The 25,115-nt window shown below is 37.4% G+C and overlaps 3 protein-coding genes across 5 annotated transcripts; all 3 read left to right on the forward strand.

Annotated features, from left to right (window-relative positions):
- Positions 1–4,102: 4,102 nt before the first annotated feature.
- Positions 4,103–7,453, forward strand: LOC138411162 (uncharacterized). Of its 2 annotated transcripts, none has more exons than XM_069530251.1 (5): positions 4,103–4,248; positions 4,414–4,833; positions 5,301–5,417; positions 5,989–6,035; positions 6,195–6,824. In XM_069530251.1, exons 1-5 carry the CDS (start codon positions 4,212–4,214, stop codon positions 6,255–6,257), a joined length of 684 nt encoding a protein of 227 aa, XP_069386352.1. In that variant the 5' UTR covers positions 4,103–4,211; the 3' UTR covers positions 6,258–6,824. The 2 variants fall into 2 exon arrangements, with proteins under 2 accessions (XP_069386352.1, XP_069386353.1); XM_069530252.1 differs by having other exon boundaries at positions 4,134–4,244; positions 6,195–7,453.
- Positions 7,454–13,119: 5,666 nt separating this feature from the next.
- On the forward strand, positions 13,120–15,558 carry LOC138411161 (uncharacterized). 2 transcript variants are annotated; one of them, XM_069530249.1, is made up of 5 exons: positions 13,120–13,267; positions 13,435–13,854; positions 14,340–14,462; positions 14,602–14,663; positions 14,856–15,558. In XM_069530249.1, the coding sequence occupies exons 1-5, from the start codon at positions 13,231–13,233 to the stop codon at positions 14,973–14,975; spliced, it is 762 nt and encodes a 253-aa protein (XP_069386350.1). In that variant the 5' UTR covers positions 13,120–13,230; the 3' UTR covers positions 14,976–15,558. The 2 variants fall into 2 exon arrangements, with proteins under 2 accessions (XP_069386350.1, XP_069386351.1); XM_069530250.1 differs by having other exon boundaries at positions 13,197–13,263.
- Positions 15,559–16,485: 927 nt separating this feature from the next.
- LOC138411163 (uncharacterized) lies at positions 16,486–19,585 on the forward strand. The gene is made up of 5 exons (XM_069530254.1): positions 16,486–16,621; positions 16,754–17,122; positions 18,060–18,176; positions 18,742–18,788; positions 18,948–19,585. The coding sequence occupies exons 1-5, from the start codon at positions 16,585–16,587 to the stop codon at positions 19,008–19,010; spliced, it is 633 nt and encodes a 210-aa protein (XP_069386355.1). The 5' UTR covers positions 16,486–16,584; the 3' UTR covers positions 19,011–19,585.
- The last annotated feature ends 5,530 nt before the right edge of the window (positions 19,586–25,115 follow it).

The following is a 25,115-nucleotide window of genomic DNA, read 5'->3' on the forward strand; positions in this document are numbered from 1 at the left end:
TCATCAGCTCAGCCACCGGGTTCTCGCCATTTATGATCAACACCGGTTACCAGCCCCCCTTATTCCCTAACCAAGAGTCCGACGCAGCAGTCCCCTCTGTCCATGCTCAGACGCGTGTGGCGAGAGACCCGCGCAGCATTAGGCAGAACGGCTGAGCGCAACCGACGTCTGGCGGACCGACTTCGGGTTCCCTCACCCAACTACCAGGTGGGTCAGCAAGTGTGGCTCTCCTCCCGAGACCTCCCCCTCCAGACCGACTCCCGAAAACTCTCCCCCAGGTACATTGGCCCTTATCCTGTGGAGAGGATAATAAACCCCAGCGCTGTCCGCCTCCGCCTCCCAGCCTCCTTAAACATCCACCCTGTGTTCCACGTCTCCCTCCTCAAGCCAGTCACCGAAAGCCCTCTCCAGCCTCCTGCACCTCCACCGCCTCCCCCACTTCTCGTCGACGGCCACCCAGCCTACACGGTCAACCAGATTCTGAACGTGCGCAGACGGGGTAGGGGCTACCAGTATCTGGTCGACTGGGAGGGATACGGCCCCGAGGAGCGCTCCTGGGTCAGCCGCTCCCTCATCCTCGACCTGCAACTGCTGCGGGATTTTTACATCAGGTTTCCAGGTAAACCAGGTAGGACGCCAGGTGGCGCCCCTTGAGGGGAGGGTACTGTTGTGGTTTGGTTTTTGAGGTTATGTTTTGGTTTGTGTTAACATCTCTCTCTCTCTCTCTCATACAGAGTGTGCTCCAAGGGGCGGGGCAATCTCCTGGAGCACAGAGCACCGGGCACACCTGCAGCTCATCATGCCCTCATTGGTTGGCTTCTTAAGCCACTCTCCCTTTGTCTCCTGTGCCGGATGATTCATTTGCCTTGCAGTGCCAAGCCAGTGCTTCGTGTGACTCCAGCTGATTGCCTCGCCTCGAGTTATTCCTTCATGTCCCTTTGTATTGTGAGTTTTGTGCCTCGACACCATTTCAGTTGTACTTTTGTTCCTGAGTCTTTTCCCATTTCTATGGAGATTTTTAGTTGCTACTTTTCCTAGAGAGCTTTTGCGTTGCTACTTTATTTTTTGAGTATTTTCCTGAGGAACTGTCCTCCCTCCTTTTGTTAAATAAACTCTTTTGTTGAACTCTGCAACTGGGTCCTGACTTCCCTGACCAGCCCATAACAACCAGTTCAGTGTTGGTCAGCTGAAATGTGATTCTTACTTCCTCATTAAGTCTTCTCCAGTTATGTTGTTATCCAGACAAATTCACTGTATATACTAAAGGAATTGTAAAGAACAATAAAAGACACATTCAACATGCTTCTTTACAAAACATACATCGAATTGATTAACTAGTTTCCCAGTATCATAAAAGTGAGGAAAAAATTAATTGTTGGATTAGCAAATAGGTCTTTTCAATACCCAACACACACTTTTCATGTTGCAAATGCTATTGTATATATTGTGTATGTATACAGGCTCATTTTAGACCCTCTCCCACCCCAGATGGAGGATCAAGCGGTTACGTCTGCTGCTGGTATGCTTCTATAGCTTATATCCAAGTGTACACATAAACAGCCATAGTCATTATGTTGTTATATATGTAACTGTCTATATATTGGTCAGAACTGTTTAAAACAACAGCGACACATAAAACCTACAACAGCAAGTTTCCCAGTGACCTGATTCAACCGTGGTCACATTTTGATCTGATCATCTGAGGTGAACTTGCTTCACAGCAGTTTATACCTGTAGCACAGGTTGACATGGTGATCTAAGAAGCTTAAAGTTGGGTCAGTAAAACACGAGATAAACCCAAAGATAGCTGGATAACTCATTTAAAAGTCCTCTGGATACTGAGGTAAAGATGCACCAAACTCCTGTGGATACATTCTTGGAGGAAATTTACTCCAGAGTGCATTTCAGCTGAGACTGAGGTAAAGATTTTGAGAACAGTTGTTGTTGTTTTGATGGTTGTTTGGACAGTTAAATATCTTATTAAATATTGAGAAAGCAGAAATGATATAATCTTCAGTCTTCACGATGTTCTCATTTCAATTTTTTTAATCTATTTTCTTATAATAGCTATAAGCACAGAAGCATGATCGAATGTGTGAGGTCAGGTACACAGGAAACCCACAGTGACAAACAGCCCCTGCAGAGCTGCACAGACTAACCAGTTGAAACTGGTGCTTTACTGTAGTCATTGTTTGTAAGTGGAAAAGTAAAGACTCAAACATCACACCACAGATGACGCATGCACCGTTCACACAAAGGGAGTGTGATTTGCTCGCTGAGATGCTTCTTGTTGGTTCGACCACAGACAAAAAGTGCTGTGAGTGTTATAAATGTCCATAGTATTTATCTTCCTGTCTGAATAAATATGCATAGTTCAAATACAAACTCATAACACAAAACCATTAAACTACAGACAATAGAATAATGTTTTCAAACACTGCTTAACTTATCCAGGCTACCTTTACATTGGCCAGCTAAATGATCCCTGTTAGCTCTTATCAAGCCAATGTGGTCATGAGAAAGTAGTTGATGAATCAGTTTGTTAGTCTGCTGACCGATTTCAGTTGCTCGTCATAACAAAGGGTAAATGTGTGATAGTATCTTAATGCAGCTGCTTGTGAACACATCAACACTGTGAAGCTCCATTTCTTCAACGGTCACAGCCACAGTTTAGAGAGACTAAATTAAAAGCTCCAAAGCTGAGGTATGAACTTAAATATATTCTGACTATGCAAAGAAACCCTGCTGAAATCTGTCATACACTAGATCACAGGATTAAAGTCACTGACTCTAATAAGTACATTTAGTTTGTAAATCAATTCGTTCAAATAGTCCTTTACAGATCCTGTCTCATCTTGGTCATTTGGGATTTGGGGAAGCACAAAGTCAAAGGAAATGCCTCAGTATGCCACAACTACAATGAGCGAGAACACAGTTGATATGCCTTTAGGGAAAATCCATCCATCCTTCCTTCAATCTATCCTTCCATTATCTTTCTCTTATCCAAGATTGGTTCACGTAGGAAGCTGGCCAAGCAGGGTATCCTAGACCGTCTTCCGAGCCATGCTTTCCAGTTCTTCCAAAATCCAAATCCAAAATCCAAAATATCTTGATCTCCCCCTGGTGTCTGGTTGCAATATAGGTCAATTAATTTTTTCTGTAAATTTCATTTAAATAAATAATTAGCTGTAAAATGGTTTAATTTGTGTTCAGCTGATATTAGTGTATTTTATGAATGTTTGAATAAATACATTTAGTATTCAGTATTTAGAAGTCACAGGAAACCCACAATGACAAATAGCCAAAGGTGGTCCATGTCCTGATTTGAAAATATTTTTTAAATTATCAACCATCTTAACATTGATCAGAAATCATTCTTATCCAGTCAGCTAGGTTCTTAGAAGGCCGTTGGAAAATTTGTTTTTTTTCTTGGGTCAGGAATTCTCATTTTGAAATCAAGGCAGTACAATTCAGTGATTGACAAGCTTGACTCTATTTTTATTGTTCAACTGCAATTTAAGAGTAAACTTTAATATCCAAAGCTGAGGACCTAAAACATAAATCTCCTGCTGTAAACTTTCATGCACCATATTAAATGATTCAACATCTAGTTGTAAACACACATTTCTTGCGACATCACTGTGAACTTTTCCTATATTAAACATATTATTAATTAAATGTATTATAAAGAAACATTTTCAATAATGCTGTTTGCATCCGTTTTTTTGGCTGAAAATAAATAAGATTTGAACTTTTATACATTCAGTATACATATATATACATATTTTCATATTGCCCAACACATAAAATAAAACACAAAAACATAAACTCATTGATATAAAACATAATCCAGTGTCAATCCAGATTCCAACAAAATCCATTTGTCATTTGCACTGAGTTGCATAAAAGTCTAATATCGACCCCAGAGGAAAGGAAGTACTTGGTTTAAATTTGTATGTGTATGGTGTTAACCTTGAAATATCTTGGTCATAATTCAGTTGGAAATACACTGAAGGAATTTTTTCTGTACATCAGTGGCCAAAACATGACCTCATATCTAGTATCACACCAATAGAAAACAGCAACAGAAGAAACCTTTCAACTAGCCAATCACAGCCTTCATTTCCTTCAACGGAAAACTCTGCACAGATATAGACCCAAGATAAGATTGTTGGACTAGACTGTCTTTCCTTTACCGATCATGATCAAACATGGATCAGTTGCATGTTTTCATCATCCTTCTTGTAGGTAATTATGATTTTCTGTCTTTTAAATTTGAAATTTTACTTTATATACAAACCACTACTATATATATATTTTTATTTTTGTTCTTTTAAGAAGGGTTGATTGTAGAGTACAATGCTGCAACATTGAAATTACAACTTTGTTTCTTGATATGTGTTTGCATGTTAGAGGCTGCTGCCAGTAGTCAAGTTCATACCTTTGGATCAGTGGTGAATTTCACAGTGGACCCAGGAGACAACGCCACTCTCTACTGTGACTGCAAATGGTCCACTGGAGTATATATCGTGTGGTACAGGCACTGTTCTCATGTGAACCAGCCAACGCTTGTGATGGAGACAAGATACCGAGCTGAGAAAACTGAAATCCACTATAGTCACAAAGACTTTCTGGATCCCTTCCCTCGTTTCCATTTATTGAAGAATGACTCCTCTCAGTCCTATGACCTGCTGATCCTGAACATCACCGACTCTGATGAGGGTCTCTACTACTGTGGAACTCAAACATCCAGCACTAAGGGAGATGGGAAAAACTATATGTCTAATGGCTATGGCAGTGTCACAAGAATGATTGTATCACACAAGTATCCTGGTATGAGTTTTCTTTAAGTGTTTTGCAATAGAAATCCCAAAATAACAAGAACATATGCTGCAGTAGTAGCATAGTATTAGCTCATTATTAGTTCCTGCTAAATCAGAGACATCTTACATTTGATTGTGAGTCTTGAATTGTGCATTTGATATCTTAGATACCTGTTTTGAACACAGCATTCCACATATTGTTGGAAACTGACTTTCTAACAAACTTTGAATAGGGTTGTATTGATATTAAGATGTGTTTATTAGTTTATTATTATATAACATTATTATGGTTGCCAAAAGTGAAAGGGTAAATAAATGGTTGATACACCAAAAGTTTTTTTTGCCGCCCAGATCATATGACATATGCAGAGGAAATATGGAAGCGCATTGAAAAATAAAACAAATTAAAAAATCACTTTTGATGATCGTGCTACGAGATTAGAAAATATTGAATGGTGAATTTGCATTTGATTCCAGATTCCAGTGGTGACCACAGTGGATGCAACCCGTGGATGGTGGTGTTTACACCAGCCCTCACTATTCTCTCCTCTCTCCTCGCCTTTATTTTGGTTTACTACTTCTCTCAGAAAACAGGTAGGTTACCTGCTGTGATGCCTCAGCTGTTTTCTTAGTTTATACTTAATCTAATGTTTGTTTCTCTTCTCATCACATATTTCCCCTAAAAAAATTTTTTTTAAAGTTTCAGTGTGTAGAATTTTGTGATATCAAGTGTTGAAGTGTCATGTTTCAGCTGAACACCCCTCACCTCAGCCTGACATGAAAAAGAACCTGTGATAGCCTTTAATTGTCATAAAAACTTAAAGGTTTTAGTTTGTCCAGTCTGGACTAATGTAAAAAACATGGCGGCCTCCATAGAGAGGGTCCCCTCAATGTAAATATAAAGTATTTAAATATAAAGGGCCTTTTCTGGGGTAAAGAAAACTACAATTCATACAATTTAGATGAAACAAACTAGTGAAAACATCATGAGGATTATTCTACATTCAATTTCTGCCAATAGTTCCCTTTCACCTTAATCTTACACACTGGACCTTTAATCATTTTTTTCCAGTCATTTTGGAAAATCTATCTTTATTGATCTTTTTCCAAAATAACTCATTAAATTATTAAACAAATTCTTCTACTTAATAAATCATGTTTGCAGATAAAGAGCCTCACGTTCATCAGAGAATACAAACCAGTCAGAAGCAGGTAACCCACATTAGGGTTTTTTTTTTCATATTTCTCAGCATTTTTAACTTTTAGCTGCAATTTCCTCATAAAATTGTCCAGAATCTATTGAAGTCACACATCTTTCTATGCAACAGCACAATATTAAACTAATGATTCTTACTGTCACATGTTTCTCAGGATGAAGATATGTGTCTTACTAGAGTTGTGTTCCGTAGAAAGGATGGATACACACAACAGTAGAACATGGAGAGCACAAGCACCTTCGTTTGTTCGAGCAGGAAGTTAACAGAATTAAATAAGTTAAATATTTCTGAGTGTTTGAATTTAGGTCAGTTTGTCCTGTGGTTTAAGACACACAGTGCTTTTTACACCACAAAGAGGCCTGAAACACGCTTTGTGTCCAGTTACAAGTTATATTCACATTTTCACTGCTTTATATTTACTTCTATAATAACTGTTGTGACCTTGTTAGTTCATGTTTTTTAACTGTAATTTACTGTTGCCTTTATTATTACATCTGAAAACAATGCCCCTGCTGAATTCTCTTTTGTGAGCTGTGTGTGAGTAAAAACAAAATATGACCAAAGAAAGTAAAAGGTTTCTTTTTTGTTATGTAGCAAATTTTTTTTTCATTTATGAGATATTATCACATACATATGTTATTTCTGTTTGGAATAATTTATGGAGCAAATAGTCCCTTTGTAATTTACAAATGTATACTTTTGTAAAAGAAATATATAACAGTACTTTCATGATTTCACTATTTTTTGCTCAGTGTGATTTAATTTGTTTGGGACCATGTACAAACCTGAACTGGATCATTTGTACCAGATTTAGCTCATAGCCACTTTCCCTAAATCTAATCATATTCAATTTGATCAAGGTTAATGGTGGCTCAGTGGTACAGTGGTTTGCACCATTGCATCACAGCAAGATGGTTCAAGGCCCTTCTTTATGGAGTGTGCATGCTTTCCATGTGCTTGTGTGTAAACATCAGACTGTACAGAAGTAGTCTACTACGAGTCCTGACCATCACACTGAACTTTGTATTTATGGAAAGATTATAGCAGCACTTGGGAGAAGGCATCTGTCAAACCTGAGAGAACTGGAGCAGCGCGGGCCACACTGAGCTGAGCAGTGTAGGCGTCTCATCATGATTTACAGCTGAGACTGACTCGCAATTGTTGTGTGTATCTATCCATCTATCTATCTATATATATCTAATTATATATTTTATATTCATGATATTTTGGCCTCATTTAAGGACAGTGAGAGAAAGAGAGGATGTATCCTCCATCTACAGTCCATGGTACAAACACAATCTAAACACAATGCATTGCAAATTGTTCATTGTTATAGGACGATTTCTCTGTTAAACAAATTGACTGTTTAACAATACATTTTTGTAACTCTGCTTTAAAGTTTAATCATAATAACTAACTTGTGCTTGACATGTTTGACTCAGGATTCACTCAGGAAAAGCTCATTCAGCATTTGTCAAGTAGCCCAGTTCTAAAATAAACAAACACAAATAAAGTGATATGATTACAGGGGCTGTGAGTGAGGGTGGGCGAGGCTAGTGAACAACGCTATACAGTAACCCAGACCCAACAAGACGTGACATGCACAATGTGTACTATTGTCATATTTCATAAGTCATCCCGTGATATCTCACAGAATAAACAACAACCTGTATTTCATTCTGCCATCAACCTCCTCCCTAGAAAGCTACGATGTAGAGCTAATGCCTCAGGTACCCTCTTCCTGATCATTACATAGCTATTTGAAGAAATGGAGCTTCACAGTGTTGATGTGTTCTCAAGCAGCTGCATTAAGATACTATCACACAATTACCCTTTATGACGAGCAACTGAAATCAGTTACTGTCCTCAAACAACACCACTGTCCAAAACACATTGAAGTTTTGAAATATTTAAAAAAGAAATCTCAACACAGTTTAACTCTTTTAATCAGCACTTTAAACCCTATCTTCACTGGCAGATGGAGTTTGCTCTGTTGTCATCTTATGACCTTAGTACGAATCGTAGGGAGAGTAGGGTGTTCATATCTCCTGCCTCTGTTCAAAGAAGACGTCCGGCTTCTGATGTGTCTTTGATCAACCTTCAGCTGTCCACGAAATCCTGCTCAGTGACTTTGAACCATTCAGCGCTGAGACAGGTTTAGATGTGTTCATGATAATATCTGTTTCTGGTGTTCATTCCGTCCAAAGACCAACACGCTAACAGGATGTGATAGCTGCTTTTAGCCAATTTTCCATCAGCCCATTCCACTGTTCAAATTCAAAACATTTGTTACACAGAATCTGCCGTGAATGTCACCCACTTTCTCATCACTTAAAAACTACCCCATAGGTCATCTGTAGCAGGGTATTACAACCCATATTTAGTTTTCATTTTCTACCATGGCCACATTAGGAGTATGTTGGGCTTGTTGGACACAGTAAATCAGTTAAGGTTAAATTACCTTAGAAGTACTGTGTATGAAGCCTTAAAAGCTTAGGTTACCGAGGATGGGCACGTTGTCTTTAGACTTAAAAAAAAAAAAAGACACCTACTTTGGTGTGAAAATAGCAAAGACACATCATGCTTGTTTGCCCTAGGTTTGCTAAAAAGTCACTATACTCACTCACTTCCTTCCTTCTTTTAGATTTAAAATATTTGTGTCAGGCCTGGACTTGAAAAGGGACTCAGATGCAGAGGAATTACTTAAATTTTTTTTATTTTATTCTATTTTATTTTATTCAATTTCTTATATATTGTTGTTTTTTATATTGTTGTTTTATGTACATAAGTAGTGCACCAATGACACCAAGGCAATTTCCTGTATGTGCAAACATACCTTGCAAATAAAAGAATTCTGATTCTGATTCTGATTCTAAATCAGGCTTTATTTTAAACCTTCTTCAACCTCTCAGACAGAGTGACCAAAATAACAGGTTCTGAAAAAAATTGCTATCAGGTCTATGAAGAATTATTCAAATAATAATCAAGAAGATAATTCTTCCAATAAACACAAACCCTCTCTGTGAAGGAGGAAAACAAAAGGGCTAAGAACTACAAACTCAAAACACTCCCTAAAGAGGAAAACCAAACTCGGTTAAAAAAAAGACCAAATGAAAACGCACTCTTAAGATTCGGGGCCTCTACTACTCACTATTACATTCTTAAATAGAACAAAAAATCACTCCTACGGAGGCTGTGAAAACGGCTATGAAACTTAAACTGAGCATGACAATAAACTGTGAAAAACACAAACAAAAGATCAGTCTCAAGGAGGCAAAGAACACAGGCTTACGTGACGTGAGACGAGCAAAGCTGAGATATAACATGGACTGTGAAGACTGGCTGCAGTGCATGACACAAACGAGACACCGAGACACGAGACAAAGAGACGCAGACTGTAAAAGACATGGAGGTGATGAGCAACAGAGGGACACGACCAGACAGTCAGAGCGGTGACACGTGAGGAAGAGCAAGTGACCTGAAACCAGAGGAGGGTTCATTTTCAAAATAAAACAGGAAGTCACGAGACAAAAACCCAGAACAAGACAAACCTCACCGCGGTGTGGAAGTTTGTACCATTTATAACTATATGTATAACTATATGTATAACTATATGTATAACTATATGTATAACTATATTTATAACTATATGTATAACTATATTTATAACTATATTTACACTAAGACCAGAACTGTGGATGCAAAGCTGCCTCTGTATTTTAGTTACAGTGAATCGAACTGATTGATTTAATAGATAGATAAACAGAAAGACTTTACTAACAATGTGCTCTCATATTAATATGCTGATATATGTAGTATATTATTAAGTAATGGAAACTATTGTCCAACATGTAATATTACACATACAACATCCAGTACATCTAAAAATAAGAACAGCCAACCTGGAATTAAATACTGTATCACACTAATAGTAATTACAAGGGATGAGAGACCTCTTGGATCAAGTGGTACAACTCATCATGAAAGGTTTCCTCATCTGCATGTCTATTTCAGACATATTGAGGTATGATTAGCCTCATTATCAGCAGACTAATGCCGTCTTCAGAGTGCAGGCTCCAGATGTGCGTGCATTATAAATAGATAGACGTGATGGAAATCAGAACTTCAAAAGACAACCTTGTACTTTCTGCACCACTAACCCTGAACAGTGCTGTTGGCAGCTCAGACAATAATACAAATGCAGCACCAGTTCAGTGTTGGTCAGCTGAAATGTGATTCTTACTTCCTCATTAAGTCTTCTCCAGTTATGTTGTTAACCAGACAAATTCACTGTATATACTGTGTATATCACCAAAGGATGTGTAAAGAACAATAAAAGACACATTCAACATGCTTCTTTACAAAACATACATCGAATTGATTAACTAGTTTCCCAGTAACATAAAAGTGAGGAAAAAATTAATTGTTGGATTAGCAAATAGGTCTTTTCAATACCCAACACACACTTTTCATGTTGCAAATGCTATTGTATATATTGTGTATGTATACAGGCTCATTGTAGACCCTCGCCCACCCCAGATGGAGGATCAAGCGGGTAGGTCTGCTGCTGGTATGCTTCTATAGCTTATATCCAAGTGTACACATGAACAGCCATAGTCATTATGTTGTTATATATGTAACTGTCTATATATTGGTCAGAACTGTTTAAAACAACAGCGACACATAAAACCTACAACAGCAAGTTTCCCAGTGACCTGATTCATCCGTGGTCACATTTTGATCTGATCATCTGAGGTGAACTTGCTTCACAGCAGTTTATACCTGTAGCACAGGTTGACATGGTGATCTAAGAAGCTTAAAGTTGGGTCAGTAAAACACGAGATAAACCCAAAGATAGCTGGATAACTCATTTAAAAGTCCTCTGGATACTGAGGTAAAGATGCACCAAACTCCTGTGGATACATTCTTGGAGGAAATTTACTCCAGAGTGCATTTCAGCTGAGACTGAGGTAAAGATTTTGAGAACAGTTGTTGTTGTTTTGATGGTTGTTTGGACAGTTAAATATCTTATTAAATATTGAGAAAGCAGAAATGATATAATCTTCAGTCTTCACGATGTTCTCATTTCAATTTTTTTAATCTATTTTCTTATAATAGCTATAAGCACAGAGGCATGATCGAATGTGTGAGGTCAGGTACACAGGAAACCCACAGTGACAAACAGCCCCTGCAGAGCTGCAAGGACTAACCAGTTGAAACTGGTGCTTTACTGTAGACATTGTTTGTAAGTGGAAAAGTAAAGACTCAAACATCACGCCACAGATGACGCATGCACCGTTCACACAAAGGGAGTGTGATTTGCTCGCTGAGATGCTTCTTGTTGGTTCGACCACAGACAAAAAGTGCTGTGAGTGTTATAAATGTCCATAGTATGTATCTTCCTGTCTGAATAAATATGCATAGTTCAAATACAAACTCATAACACAAAACCATTAAATACAGACAATAGAATAATGTTTTCAAACACTGCTTAACTTATCCAGGCTACCTTTACATTGGCCAGCTAAATGATCCCTGTTAGCTCTTATCAAGCCAATGTGGTCATGAGAAAGTAGTTGATGAATCAGTTTGTTAGTCTGCTGGCCGATTTCAGTTGCTCGTCATAACAAAGGGTAAATGTGTGATAGTATCTTAATGCAGCTGCTTGTGAACACATCAACACTGTGAAGCTCCATTTCTTCAACGGTCACAGCCACAGTTTAGAGAGACTAAATTAAAAGCTCCAAAGCTGAGGTATGAACTTAAATATATTCTGACTATGCAAAGAAACCCTGCTGAAATCTGTCATACACTAGATCACAGGATTAAAGTCACTGACTCTAATAAGTACATTTAGTTTGTAAATCAATTCGTTCAAATAGTCCTTTACAGATCCTGTCTCATCTTGGTCATTTGGGATTTGAGGAAGCACAAAGTCAAAGGAAATGCCTCAGTATGCCACAACTACAATGAGCGAGAACACAGTTGATATGCCTTTAGGGAAAATCCATCCATCCATCCATCCTTCCTTCAATCTATCCTTCCATCATCTTTCTCTTATCCAAGATTGGTTCACGTAGGAAGCTGGCCAAGCAGGGTATCCTAGATCGTCTTCCGAGCCATGCTTTCCAGTTCTTCCAAAATCCAAATCCAAAATCCAAAATATCTTGATCTCCCCCTGGTGGCTGGTTGCAATATAGGTCAATTAATTTTTTTCTGTAAATTTCGTTTAAATAAATAATTAGCTGTAAAATGGTTTAATTTGTGTTCAGCTGATATTAGTGTATTTTATGAATGTTTGAATAAATACATTTAGTATTCAGTATTTAGAAGTCACAGGAAACCCACAATGACAAATAGCCAAAGGTGGTCCATGTCCTGATTTGAAAATATTTTTTAAATTATCAACCATCTTAACATTGATCAGAAATCATTCTTATCCAGTCAGCTAGGTTCTTAGAAGGCCGTTGGAAAATTTGTTTTTTTTCTTGGGTCAGGAATTCTCATTTTGAAATCAAGGCAGTACAATTCAGTGATTGACAAGCTTGACTCTATTTTTCATGCACCATATTAAATGATTCAACATCTAGTTGTAAACACACATTTCGTGCGACATCACTGTGAACTTTTCCTATATTAAACATATTATTAATTAAATGTATTATAAAGAAACATTTTCAATAATGCTGTTTGCATCTGTTTTTTTGGCTGAAAATAAATAAGATTTGAACTTTTATACATTCAGTATACATATATACACATATTTTCATATTGCCCAACACATAAAATAAAACACAAAAACATAAACTCATTGATATAAAACATAATCCAGTGTCAATCCAGATTCCAACAAAATCCATTTGTCATTTGCACTGAGTTGCATAAAAGTCTAATATCGACCCCAGAGGAAAGGAAGTACTTGGTTTAAATTTGTATGTGTATGGTGTTAACCTTGAAATATCTTGGTCATAATTCAGTTGGAAATACACTGAAGGAATTTTTTCTGTACATCAGTGGCCAAAACATGACCTCATATCTAGTATCACACCAATAGAAAACAGCAACAGAAGAAACCTTTCAACTAGCCAATCACCACCTTCATTTCCTTCAACGAAAAAGTCTGCACAGATATAGACCCAAGATAAGATTGTTGGACTAGACTGTCTTTCCTTTACCGATCATGATCAAACATGGATCAGTTGCATGTTTTCATCATCCTTCTTGTAGGTAATTATGATTTTCTGTCTTTTAAATTTGAAATTTAAAAACTTATATACAAACCACTACTATATATATTTTTTTATTTTTGTTCTTTTAAGAAGGGTTGATTGTAGAGTACAATGCTGCAACATTGAAATTACAACTTTGTTTCTTGATATGTGTTTGCATGTTAGAGGCTGCTGCCAGTAGTCAAGTTCATACCTTTGGAACAGTGGTGAATTTCACAGTGGACCCAGGAGACAACGCCACTCTCTACTGTGACTGCAAATGGTCCACTGGAGTATATATCGTGTGGTACAGGCACTGTTCTCATGTGAATCAGCCAACGCTTGTGATGGAGACAAGATACCGAGCTGAGAAAACTGAAATCAACTATAGTCACAAAGACTTTCTGGATCCCTTCCCTCGTTTCACTTTATTGAAGAATGACTCCTCTCAGTCCTATGACCTGCTGATCCTGAACATCACCGACTCTGATGAGGGTCTCTACTACTGTGGAACTCAAACATCCAGCACTGAGGGAGTTGGGAAAAACTATATGCCTGATGGCTTTGGCAGTGTCACAAGAATGATTGTATCACGCAAGTATCCTGGTATGAGTTTTCTTTAAGTGTTTTGCAATAGAAATCCCAAAATAACAAGAACATATGCTGCAGTAGTAGCATAGTATTAGCTAATTATTAGTTCCTGCTAAATCAGAGACATCTTACATTTGATTGTGAGTCTTGAATTGTGCATTTGATATCTTAGATACCTGTTTTGAACACAGCGTTCCACATATTGTTGGAAACTGACTTTCTAACAAACTTTGAATAGGGTTGTATTGATATTAAGATGTGTTTATTATTATATAACATTATTATGGTTGCCAAAAGTGAAAAGGTAAATAAATGGTTGAGACACCATAAACAGTTTTTTCTGCCGGCCAGATCATATGACATATGCAGAGGAAATATGGAGGCGCATTTAAAAATAAAACAAATTAAAAAATCACTTTTGATGATTGTGCTACAAGATTAGAAAAAAAAAAACTGGACTCCGAGAGATAATAAGTAGAAGTGTGTGTTTGTTTTTCCAGTTGAATGTCGACAATGTGCCTGTGGTTTGTGCTGGATGCTGCTTTACTCTCTGTGTCCAGCATTCGCCGTTCTCTCCTCTCTCCTGTCGTCCGGTCTGGTTTATCACTTCTGTAGGAAAACAGGTACATGCTGTCATCTTTTAAAAATGCCTTCTTTAAGAGTTCTCCGCATTGCTGATGATATATTTATAATATTTTTAGTGTATGTTAGAGTTAACTCTTGTATGTGTGGTTAGAACTCACACAATATTAATATTTGCAGCTAAAGAACCAGAGGTCCACGAGAAAGAATGTAAATCCAGTGATCGCACAAGAGGAAATCAGGTATTTCACATCATATCCATCCACCATAATGTGTATTAATTGTAATTGTTTCAAACTATATGCTGCACACACGCAACACAGAGCGGATGCTACTTTTTCAAAGTAGAAAAAAAAAGATTTGACAGTGACCACACCAAAGTAACAAATCAATACATGGTTGTGATTCTGTTAAACAAATGTCAAATCCTTTAGGATGAAGACGTGTGTTACGCTGCACTGGAAATCCGACAGCCCACTCAAAGATCAAAGAAGAAGAAAACCCAGAGTTCTGACTTCAGCACATATTCTGCCATCAACACCCACAGGATGTAAAGTGTGATGTGATGAAACATAAAGTTTGACTGCTTTATTAGTGGCATTCTTTACGGCTTATTTGAGCAAATCAGTAACGCAAAGCAAACTACAAACACATACCCTCATCCCCTGCCTGCAGTGGTGATCTCTGCTGTGTGTGGACAAACAACAGTGACATTTACAGTCAACATCCACATTCAACCTAACTTGCATGTCTATGGACTGCGACAGGAAGCGACAATACACCCACACCTGTAAACTATATATAAATATATATATGACTGTACAAGATGCTGCTGAAACAGCAGGAGGACACAAAGCAACAACAGATACATTGTGTATTTTTTCAGCCATATAATACTGATGTCTGTCTATTTCTTAAGAGTACAATTTATGTTGCATTGTTTTTCATGTTGTTTTATGACGAATAAATTATTTTGTTAGTCCCTTCTGCATTGCAGAGCTCTGTGGATATGTATAATATATGATTCAGATCATAGGCTGTATAATAATGTGTAAACGGTCCACAAAGTATATTAGCAGTGTACCACTTCTCACTGTCTACAGGGCTTCCACTCAATAAAATCTAAAAAAAATGTAATAATCTGTATTCATGTCTTAAATATGTTAATATATTGCGTACTAGGTCTTCAGTACATTTAGTTAGGTCGTAATTATGTTAACATTTGTTTAATGCTACTTCCGTCGTGCCTGTAGATCCATTTTTTGTTTGTTTTGGGTGCTATGTATAGTTTATAATCTCTGTGTTGTAGTTCCTTCTCAACGATATTAGCACGCTTTGAGGATTTTTGTTTTGTCGATGTTGGTAGTATATTTTGTGAAATATTGTAAAATAAAGTACAAACAAGAGGAACTGAAAACTCAGAACTGGTCAGAATTACTCTCGGCTTGTCTGTGGAAAAGACTAAGCATACTTTCTGCCTCTGCCTGTAGTTTGTGGGATAACGTGGTGTTTGGAGGGTTTTTCTTTATTCTCTGGGCAAAAACAGCAGAAAACCACACAAAACGTTTCATCATAGTCAGCATGAATGATGCGTTGAGATAACTCACTGGTGATTCAAATGCCACTGGAATGTTTTGTGAATGTGTGTGTGATATCAGGCAGCTTCCTGTTTCTATTTCGACTTTAATTTTTCTCAAAAGAGGTTAAAAAAAACGGAACATTTGAGCTCCTGCTCTCCTCCAGAGTAAAACAGCCTGTGTTCTTGGATAACCTCCACTGCACAGGCTGCATGAGTTGATCAGTGTGTGCACGGTCACAGAGTAAATCCCACCTCGTATCTATACACATCTATCACACAGATACCGTTAAGTACAGACTAAGGCACAAAGATTTCAATGACTGATGATAATATTATCTGAAGGTTGAGACATTTCCCTTCAAAGGAAATTAAACCATCATTATAATTTAAGACTTTAATGCTTGTCACTAAGTTAGGGATCGTCTCAGACAAAAAAAGAAAAAAAAAGAAACTGCTGACAAAACTTTTCCATTTGATGAGCCAATCACCACTGACACCTGACAAGTCTGTACAGGTTACATGTCAGCAAGACAATGTCAAGCTGCTTTTGATTCACTGTTCTTCAACACCGATCATCACCACACATGGATGGGCACCATATTGTTCTCATCATCCTCTTAGGTAATTATTTATAATGAAACTATTCATTATAAAAGTCTTTTCCTATAACGTGAAATGTTTTTTTTTTTTTTTTTTTACATCCATCAGATTTAACTGGTCGTATGTTTGTTTTTTTTCTTTTTAATAATTCAGGAGTTGTTTCCTGCAGTGGCCATGAAATTCCTGGGTCGCTGTTAGAGGTGACGGTCAGACCAGGAGACAATGTCACTCTGTACTGTGACTGCAGATTATCCACTGGAGTTAAAATCGTGTGGTACAGGAATTGTTCTCATGAGAACCAGCCCACTCTTGCTCTTAAAGCAATACCTAATTTCTTTGTGCATTTTCAGTTTTTGAAGAACTTTTCTTCTAACTCCTTTGACCTGCTGATCATTCACGTCACCGATTCTGATGAGGGTCTTTACTACTGTGGAACTGAGGAGATGAAGGTGGTGGATACAGGAAAGATTGTCCCCAAATATTTTCACAGTTACAGCAATGTGACAACAAGGATCCTACTGAGTAAGTATTGTGGTCTGACTTCGCTGTCTAGTACAGCAAGTAGCTTTTCCATCATATTAAAGTTTGTGAATTATCATCCAATTTATAAAATTATTACTACTCATCTACTGAAATTCGACATGAAGCTAAACATCAGAGAATGCTTGAGTTTGAAGTGCTTTGAGTTTTTAAAATCTTAAAGTGCAACATTGTTCAGCTTTGCAGGGGGATTAAAAATGTTCCTGACGTAACACCCGTCACTAATGAACCTTGTTTAGATATGGGGCAGTGAATATTGTTCATGGCATGGTGGTGCAGTGGTTAGCAGTGTCAACTCACAACAAAAAGGTTGTAGGTCAGCTGGTGTCTCTCTGTGTCGATGTTCATTTGAGTCAAAAAAACGAATTTCCCTACGGGGACAATAAAGTGTATTGTATTCTTCCCATGTCCTTTGAATTTCAATAAGAAAACTCAAAGCAGAATAAACACTGCAGAAAAGATGTACCAAAAAAACCAAATTCAACTTATTTTCTTCAAGTTCTATACAATTGTTTACAATTTGTTTTATTTTCATTTATAATTGAGTTTATGGTGAAACCGTAAAGTATCAAGCTACAATTACATTCCTTTGTCTTAATGATTTGATAACGACATCTTGAGAATCATTGCCAAATTGCTTCTTTTTTTTTTTTAATGTAAATATGGCCGATGTATAGCTGAGGATTTTTTTTTTCCGGGCTCAATTTTTTTCCGAATTCTCTGGTGTCCTCCAATAGTCAGTGTTAATAATTTGTGATTTTAAATTGACCATAGGTTTAAATATGAGTGTGAAGGGTTGTTTGTCTCTGGATGTCAGCCCCTCGCTTCCAGTCCACTATGAATCTTAAAGAATAAGATAAAAGAAGATAAACCAGGAAGACAAGTGTTAAGCAAGTGGTGAATTTGCATTTGATTCCAGATTCCAGTGGTGACCACAGTGGATGCAACCCGTGGATGGTGGTGTTTACACCAGCCCTCACTATTCTCTCCTCTCTCCTCGCCTTTATTTTGGTTTACTACTTCTCTCAGAAAACAGGTAGGTTACCTGCTGTGATGCCTCAGCTGTTTTCTTAGTTTATACTTAATCTAATGTTTGTTTCTCTTCTCATCACATTTCCTCAAAAATTTTATTTTAAAAAGTTTCAGTGTGTAGAATTTTGTGATATCAAGTGTTGAAGTGTCATGTTTCAGCTGAACACCCCTCACCTCAGCCTGACATGAAAAAGAACCTGTGGTAGCCTTTAATTGTCATAAAAACTTAAAGGTTTTAGTTTGTCCAGTCTGGACTAATGTAAAAAACATGGCGGCCTCCATAGAGAGGGTCCCCTCAATGTAAATATAAAGTATTTAAATATAAAGGGCCTTTTCTGGGGTAAAGAAAACTACAATTCATACAATTTAGATGAAACAAACTAGTGAAAACATGAGGATTATTCTACATAACATTTCTGCCAATAGTTCCCTTTCACCTAAATCTTACACACTGGACCTTTAAACATTTTTTCCAGTCATTTTGGAAAATCTATCTTTATTGATCTTTTTCCAAAATAACTCATTAAATTATTAAACAAATTCTTCTACTTAATAAATCATGTTTGCAGATAAAGAGCCTCACGTTCATCAGAGAAGACAAACCAGTCAGAAGCAGGTAACCCACATTAGGGTTTTTTTTTTCATATTTCTCAGCATTTTTTACTTTTAGCTGCAATTTCCTCATAAAATTGTCCAGAATCTATTGAAGTCACACATCTTTCTATGCAACAGCACAATATTAAACTAATGATTCTTACTGTCACATGTTTCTCAGGATGAAGATATGTGTCTTACTAGAGTTGTGTTCCGTAGAAAGGATGGATACACACAACAGTAGAACATGGAGAGCACAAGCACCTTCGTTTGTTCGAGCAGGAAGTTAACAGAATTAAATAAGTTAAATATTTCTGAGTGTTTGAATTTAGGTCAGTTTGTCCTGTGGTTTAAGACACACAGTGCTTTTTACACCACAAAGAGGCCTGAAACACGCTTTGTGTCCAGTTACAAGTTAAATTCACATTTTCACTGCTTTATATTTACTTCTATAATAACTGTTGTGACCTTGTTAGTTCATGTTTTTTAACTGTAATTTACTGTTGCCTTTATTATTACATCTGAAAACAATGCCCCTGCTGAATTCTCTTTTGTGAGCTGTGTGCGAGTAAAAACAAAATATGACCAAAGAAAGTAAAAGGTTTCTTTTTTGTTATGTAGCAAATTTTAAGTTATTGATTTTTTCATTTATGAGATATTATCACATACATATGTTATTTCTGTTTGGAATAATTTATGGAGCAAATAGTCCCTTTGTAATTTACAAATGTATACTTTTGTGAAAGGAAATATATAACAGTACTTTCATGATTTCACTATTTTTTGCTCAGTGTGATTTAATTTGTTTGGGACCATGTACAAACTTGAACTGGATCATTTGTACCAGATTTAGCTCATAGCCACTTTCCCTAAATCTAATCATATTCAATTTGATCAAGGTTAATGGTGGCTCAGTGGTACAGAGGTTTGCACCATTGCATCACAGCAAGATGGTTCAAGGCCCTTCTTTATGGAGTGTGCATGCTTTCCATGTGCTTGTGTGTAAACATCAGACTGTACAGAAGTAGTCTACTACGAGTCCTGACCATCACACTGAACTTTGTATTTATGGAAAGATTATAGCAGCACTTGGGAGAAGGCATCTGTCAAACCTGAGAGAACTGGAGCAGCGCGGGCCACACTGAGCTGAGCAGTGTAGGCGTCTCATCATGATTTACAGAAAGCACTTGACTGTAGTAATTCCCTGAAAATGCTATGCTACAAAATATTAGGTCAAGGGTCCCAAAATCTCTGCCCGTGCCAATTTTATTTGTTATGTTTCACAGAAAATCAAATGTAACACGTCTGTTCTGTTAGATTTGCGATAAAGAAGTGCATGCTAGTCTTTTTATTGCAGTTTCAAACCATTTTAGGAAAAAAAAGAAATGTTGGTTCTTCTATTTTAAGTGATAACGCAGAACTCTGACACTCAGTTTCCAGAATTTCACAAGAGCAAGCGTTCAATACACAACAGCATTCTGTCCATGCGAGCAGAGGTTTTTACAGGAAACCGACTCTGACAAACAAACGACCACAGACCTACATACGCAGTAACGCTACATATGATTTACCCACTGAGGGTTCTGGCACATCGATCTTTAGAAATGTTTTTTCCTCTCACAATGATGATGCGACTCATGCACATTAACGGAAGTCACACATAAGAACTACAGCTCTGCAGCCACCTCATCTCTGAATGTTGACACAAGTATCACTGTACATCCTCTGAATGATTGTATCTGAATTACTTATATGGATATTTGTTACCTCCACCAAGTAGCTGATATTTGAACCCCTGTCCGTTTGTTTGTTTGTTGGTGTTACAACCCCGCTCAGATGAAAACCCAGTCACAACAAGATTAATGAGTCTCTCCTCTTCTCAGCTCCCAAGAACCACCAGCAACAAATTATTACGAACCGTTTAAAGGTTTATTAAAAATGTGTTTTTGCTTCAGGGGGAGGGGCAAAAGCAAATAAACAAACTAAAACAACCTGAACTGACCTACTCAAAGAAACAAAAAGACAAGTTCCTAACCTAACTCCTAATCCAAATACAGGAGAAAACAAAAGTTAAACAAAATGCCACCCACCCCTACCAAACCAGGCTGGTACATGGACATCAAGCAACAATTCTGAACACAATTCTGAACACAATTCACACACATTTCACACACATTTCACACACACTTCACATTTTCAAGTTACAATTCAGGCTGACAGAGAGAGACTGCAGGCACTGGTGGAAGCCGTCCTCTTAACCTGCAAGCTTGGAGGCTGGAACCAATCAGCTCCCTGGAAACAAACCTACACACTCACAGTCAATCATCCACTCAGTCAGTCGTTGAGCCAAACACACCTGCAACACATCACACACAAGCACCACAGCAGAGAGAGAGAGAGAGAGAGAGAGAGAGAGCCACAACACAGTAGATGAAAGCACATACACCGATGTATAGAACATTTCATACCACCTCCCCTTTAAGAATTAAATATTTCCCTACACTTTGTGGAAGGATGTGGTACAGATCAGGAAAGAACTCATTAGTCATGGATCTAGATTTAAAAAATCAGGCATATTTAGGGGACTGATAATTATGAGTATGAGAAATTGGGTGCAGATCCAAACAAAAACCTGGATATAGTGAATTTAAATGTAGTTTCATAAGAGGACTGTTGGGCCTTGGCAGAGGTATGCACTCTACTGAGTGTCTACTGACATTCTAATCTGGTCATGTACTGCCTGTTTCTGTTGCTGGTTGATGATCAAATATTCACCATTCAGAGCATGTGGAATTTGAATATTTATAGAGGAGGTCAGGAGAGGTAGAAAAAAGGACCATTTATCTGTTTCCTTGCAACAACAATAGCATAATTAAACCATCGACATAGATGGATGACATAACAGCTACTCAAAAGTGAAGCCAAAGTCTCTTGATCGCCCCCTGGTGGCTGGCTACAGTGCAAGTCAGAAACCCTGTCTTCTCCATTTAACTGGGTGGTACACAAACCAAACTAGAAAGTGAAGGTACAGGTCAAATAAATAGAATAAAATAAATTCATTAGTAATCTTTACATACAGTCTATGTTAGTAATGTGATTCTGTAAAAACAAGGTGAAACCTCATGATTGACAGTTGAGACTGACACACGATTGGTTGTCCCCTGAGCACTGCTGTGCAGAATCTGTTTTAAGTGACATCATCATCACAAGACGGCAACGTTCCAATACGGGATATTTTAGGTTCATTTCTGGAAAGTGGGAGTAAGTGGAGACACGTCGTCCATCTTTATATTTAGTCTATGAATTATACCATTGTGTGGATTAAATCATTTAAAAGGAAAAACCACAGGAAGTATGTCTCCTGTCTAAGAGTAGTCTGGCAATGATTTAACTTCATTAAAATGGAATAAAATCTCATGTCCCCTAATGTGACCATCTTACAGAGTCATCTTCATCAATCAGTGCATCATAAACCTGTTCTACTGATTTTTATTTGATATCAAAAATGCTTGAATACAATTAAAACATACTCAGAAATACTTTGAGTGGATTTCTGTCAAGCAAATTAATTAACAAGCCACACTGGTGCTAAAGACAGTCTGAATAATCTTATTAAATTTAGATACGATGAAAGGATATGGCTCCATTACACTGGCTGTGTCGTTTGGTGCACAATGTAAAATAGTGAATTTCTATGGAAGCTGTCTGAAATATAGTCCACGGTCTGACAATGACCATTCATGTCACAGATGGTGTTCTCAGTAGGATTTGGAATGAGTACATGTCAGCGTGGCAGCAGACCAACCTGGAAATGAGACAGCCTTTTTTCATTGTATTTTATTGCAACAATACGACAGCTTGTTCTTTTAATCACACCCCAAAAAAAGGAAATGTGTTTTGTTCCCATTCAGATGTTCTCAACCTGGTTTTCACACGAAACAGTGTGTACGAAGTGAGCAACGTGTTTCTTAAAACAACAGAGCATCTGTGGTCATAAAGCCCCTGCAGACAGTAAATGCTCTCTATTACTTCTCATGAGGTAAAGCTGAATATTTCATATGAATCTTCTGCTTCTCAGAGTGTCCTCTTCTGAATTTCATGCTGTTTTCATGTAAGTAATGAAAATCAAATGTACTGTACAGTTTAAGATTTCAACCTGTTTTGGGTTTTTGAAAGAATACTTTCCTTATGTTTCTCCAAGGTACTTTTTATTTGTGTAAATCCTGCAACACTGTGGACAGTTCATTAATGATAAAAACATTTTTTTACATATGCATTTCATTTTTCTCGTGGTCATCTGGTGTAAAATTCTGTTTGAAGGGAGGTGTGCTGTGTAATAAATGATTAGTAAAGATGATCTTGATCTGACCTCTAGTGGAAAGTTGATGCAATGCACCGTATAGTCCAATAAAAAGGAGGGGCCTCACAGTTAAAGTGTCCAAACTGAATTAAATGGTGTTTTTTAATGCTCAGTCACTGTGGCTGCTGGAATAAACATGATGTTCTATCTTTAACAATAGTAGCACTGCTGTTCTTTTCAAGGGGTCTAATGAAAAAGTGTCCTCACTGAGCATGAAGGTTCTATCAGGACTGTATTAATTCAAGCTGCAATTCAATATTTCACATCTCTTTCACAAAGGATTGTAATAATTTATACACTGGTGATGTTTAGGTTGTTTTTAATTGTACATGAGTGCACAATATATCCTTATTTCACCTTATTTGTTTTCTCAATCATCAGTTGCTATTAAATCAGTATATAACAACAGTCCAATAAATCATATTTTCATACTAATACACAGCAGCGTACAGCAGTTATCCTCACCTAAGACAAGGGGAAATGTTGTATTCATATATCCCTAATACTTGGCACTCATTCAAAGTAAGACAAGACAGATTCAAATAATCAATTATTAATTCAATCAAAAGCAATTTCTCAGTTATTTGATTTAAAAAGTCATATTAGTACCTACTGACTTGTTATGTCTGTAAACAATAAAAGAAACATAAATAATCCATAAACAAACAATTCAAGCAGTCAAATATGCATCTAAATGCACTAATTTAAAAAAGAAAAAAACTGCTTTACTGTTTTCGTAATAAACTGCTCTTGGGAATTATGCACATTTTTAACAGAACTTGAGTGATTCCTTAACCCTGATCAATTTGCAACCTTGTAGGCTTTTAGATTGTTAGTGATACACCAGCTGTCAAAAATGCCCCATTGCACTTCATGAAAACGCTTCCAGAACGCTGTGACTGAGGTAGCTGCAGCTGAGTAGTAGAGTGCACAAAATAAAGAAATACACAGCAACCAGCAGTTTCAGTTCTGAAAGCATCTGCTCCAGGTAACAAGGTAATAAATGTTATTTTATGTCTATTTCAGCTGGTGATCCGAGTCATGGCCTTTTGCAGGGAGCCTGAAGTTATGGCTCTGCTCTTAGATCCAATTCATCCTTCTCTTTTGTTTTTAGCTGGACCACAACAGCAGGACCTTCCCTACAGCCCCAAACACAAATGTCTGTCCCTCTGACGCACTGGACAATAGCAAACAACAATCGAATGAAAGAGAAAAAAAACAAGACTAAAAGTTTAAAGCAAACAACTACTTGTCTCAGCAGAACTGTGTGGGTGTCGTCAAACAGCCCTACAATAAATCTGATTTTTAAAATGTTCCTAAACCTGATGGGTGCGTGATTGACAATCTGCTGTCAAAAGCCGCCATGTTGTCAAATATATATTGCAGATTGTAAAGATAGAGGTTGACGGTGACAGTGAGATAAAGCTGAACACACACCATGACCTACATGCCACAAATTTACAGTCTACGTTAAGGAAAACAGCTTAATAACCCCAAGTCCTGCTTTAATTTGCCTTCAGGCCTGATCAGATCATGGTAACTGTGGTGAAGTCAATATAGCTTCAATATAGCTTCTGCACAAGGCTCCCACAAATAATGAGGAGTGCAAAATGCCTTTAGTTAGAAATACAGACACAGGCCTCATGGAGGATGATCTGGTGGTGGCTGTTACCAGAAACCAAGAGCTGTGGTTACCAGGAAACCAAAACATTGTACATTGTACATTTTACTGGTATGTTGAGTGTCAAACTCCAATATATGTTGATTAACAACTTATACTCATTGTATTAAAAACTGTAGTATGGAAAATGAAGAAAAATGTCAGACCAGACTCTCTTTCATTTGTTATGTCATAGAATACAAATCGAGTTCCAAAGGGGGAAACTTATTGAGACCTCACTGAATTTAACCACAGTTTTCTCGAAACAAAATGCTTTCATTTTCTACTGCAAGAAGTGTCTTCAGTGGACGTTCAAACTGAATTCAAGC

Source organism: Paralichthys olivaceus, chromosome 8 (assembly GCF_024713975.1).
Source record: "Paralichthys olivaceus isolate ysfri-2021 chromosome 8, ASM2471397v2, whole genome shotgun sequence".
In the NCBI taxonomy this organism is placed as follows: Eukaryota; Metazoa; Chordata; class Actinopteri; order Pleuronectiformes; family Paralichthyidae; genus Paralichthys; species Paralichthys olivaceus.

What these genes read in the sequence shown, in the direction of transcription:
- LOC138411163 (XM_069530254.1), top strand. Translation starts at nt 16,585, where the DNA reads ATGGATGGGCACCATATTGTTCTCATCATCCTCTTAG. An exon ending in CTACTTCTCTCAGAAAACAG is followed by an intron (nt 18,177 to 18,741) that starts GTAGGTTACCTG and finishes TCATGTTTGCAG; the next exon opens with ATAAAGAGCCTCACGTTCAT. An exon ending in GACAAACCAGTCAGAAGCAG is followed by an intron (nt 18,789 to 18,947) that starts GTAACCCACATT and finishes CATGTTTCTCAG; the next exon opens with GATGAAGATATGTGTCTTAC.
- LOC138411161 (XM_069530249.1), top strand. Translation starts at nt 13,231, where the DNA reads ATGGATCAGTTGCATGTTTTCATCATCCTTCTTGTAG. An exon ending in TCACTTCTGTAGGAAAACAG is followed by an intron (nt 14,463 to 14,601) that starts GTACATGCTGTC and finishes TAATATTTGCAG; the next exon opens with CTAAAGAACCAGAGGTCCAC. An exon ending in ATCGCACAAGAGGAAATCAG is followed by an intron (nt 14,664 to 14,855) that starts GTATTTCACATC and finishes CAAATCCTTTAG; the next exon opens with GATGAAGACGTGTGTTACGC.
- LOC138411162 (XM_069530251.1), top strand. Translation starts at nt 4,212, where the DNA reads ATGGATCAGTTGCATGTTTTCATCATCCTTCTTGTAG. An exon ending in TTTCATCATCCTTCTTGTAG is followed by an intron (nt 4,249 to 4,413) that starts GTAATTATGATT and finishes TTTGCATGTTAG; the next exon opens with AGGCTGCTGCCAGTAGTCAA. An exon ending in CTACTTCTCTCAGAAAACAG is followed by an intron (nt 5,418 to 5,988) that starts GTAGGTTACCTG and finishes TCATGTTTGCAG; the next exon opens with ATAAAGAGCCTCACGTTCAT.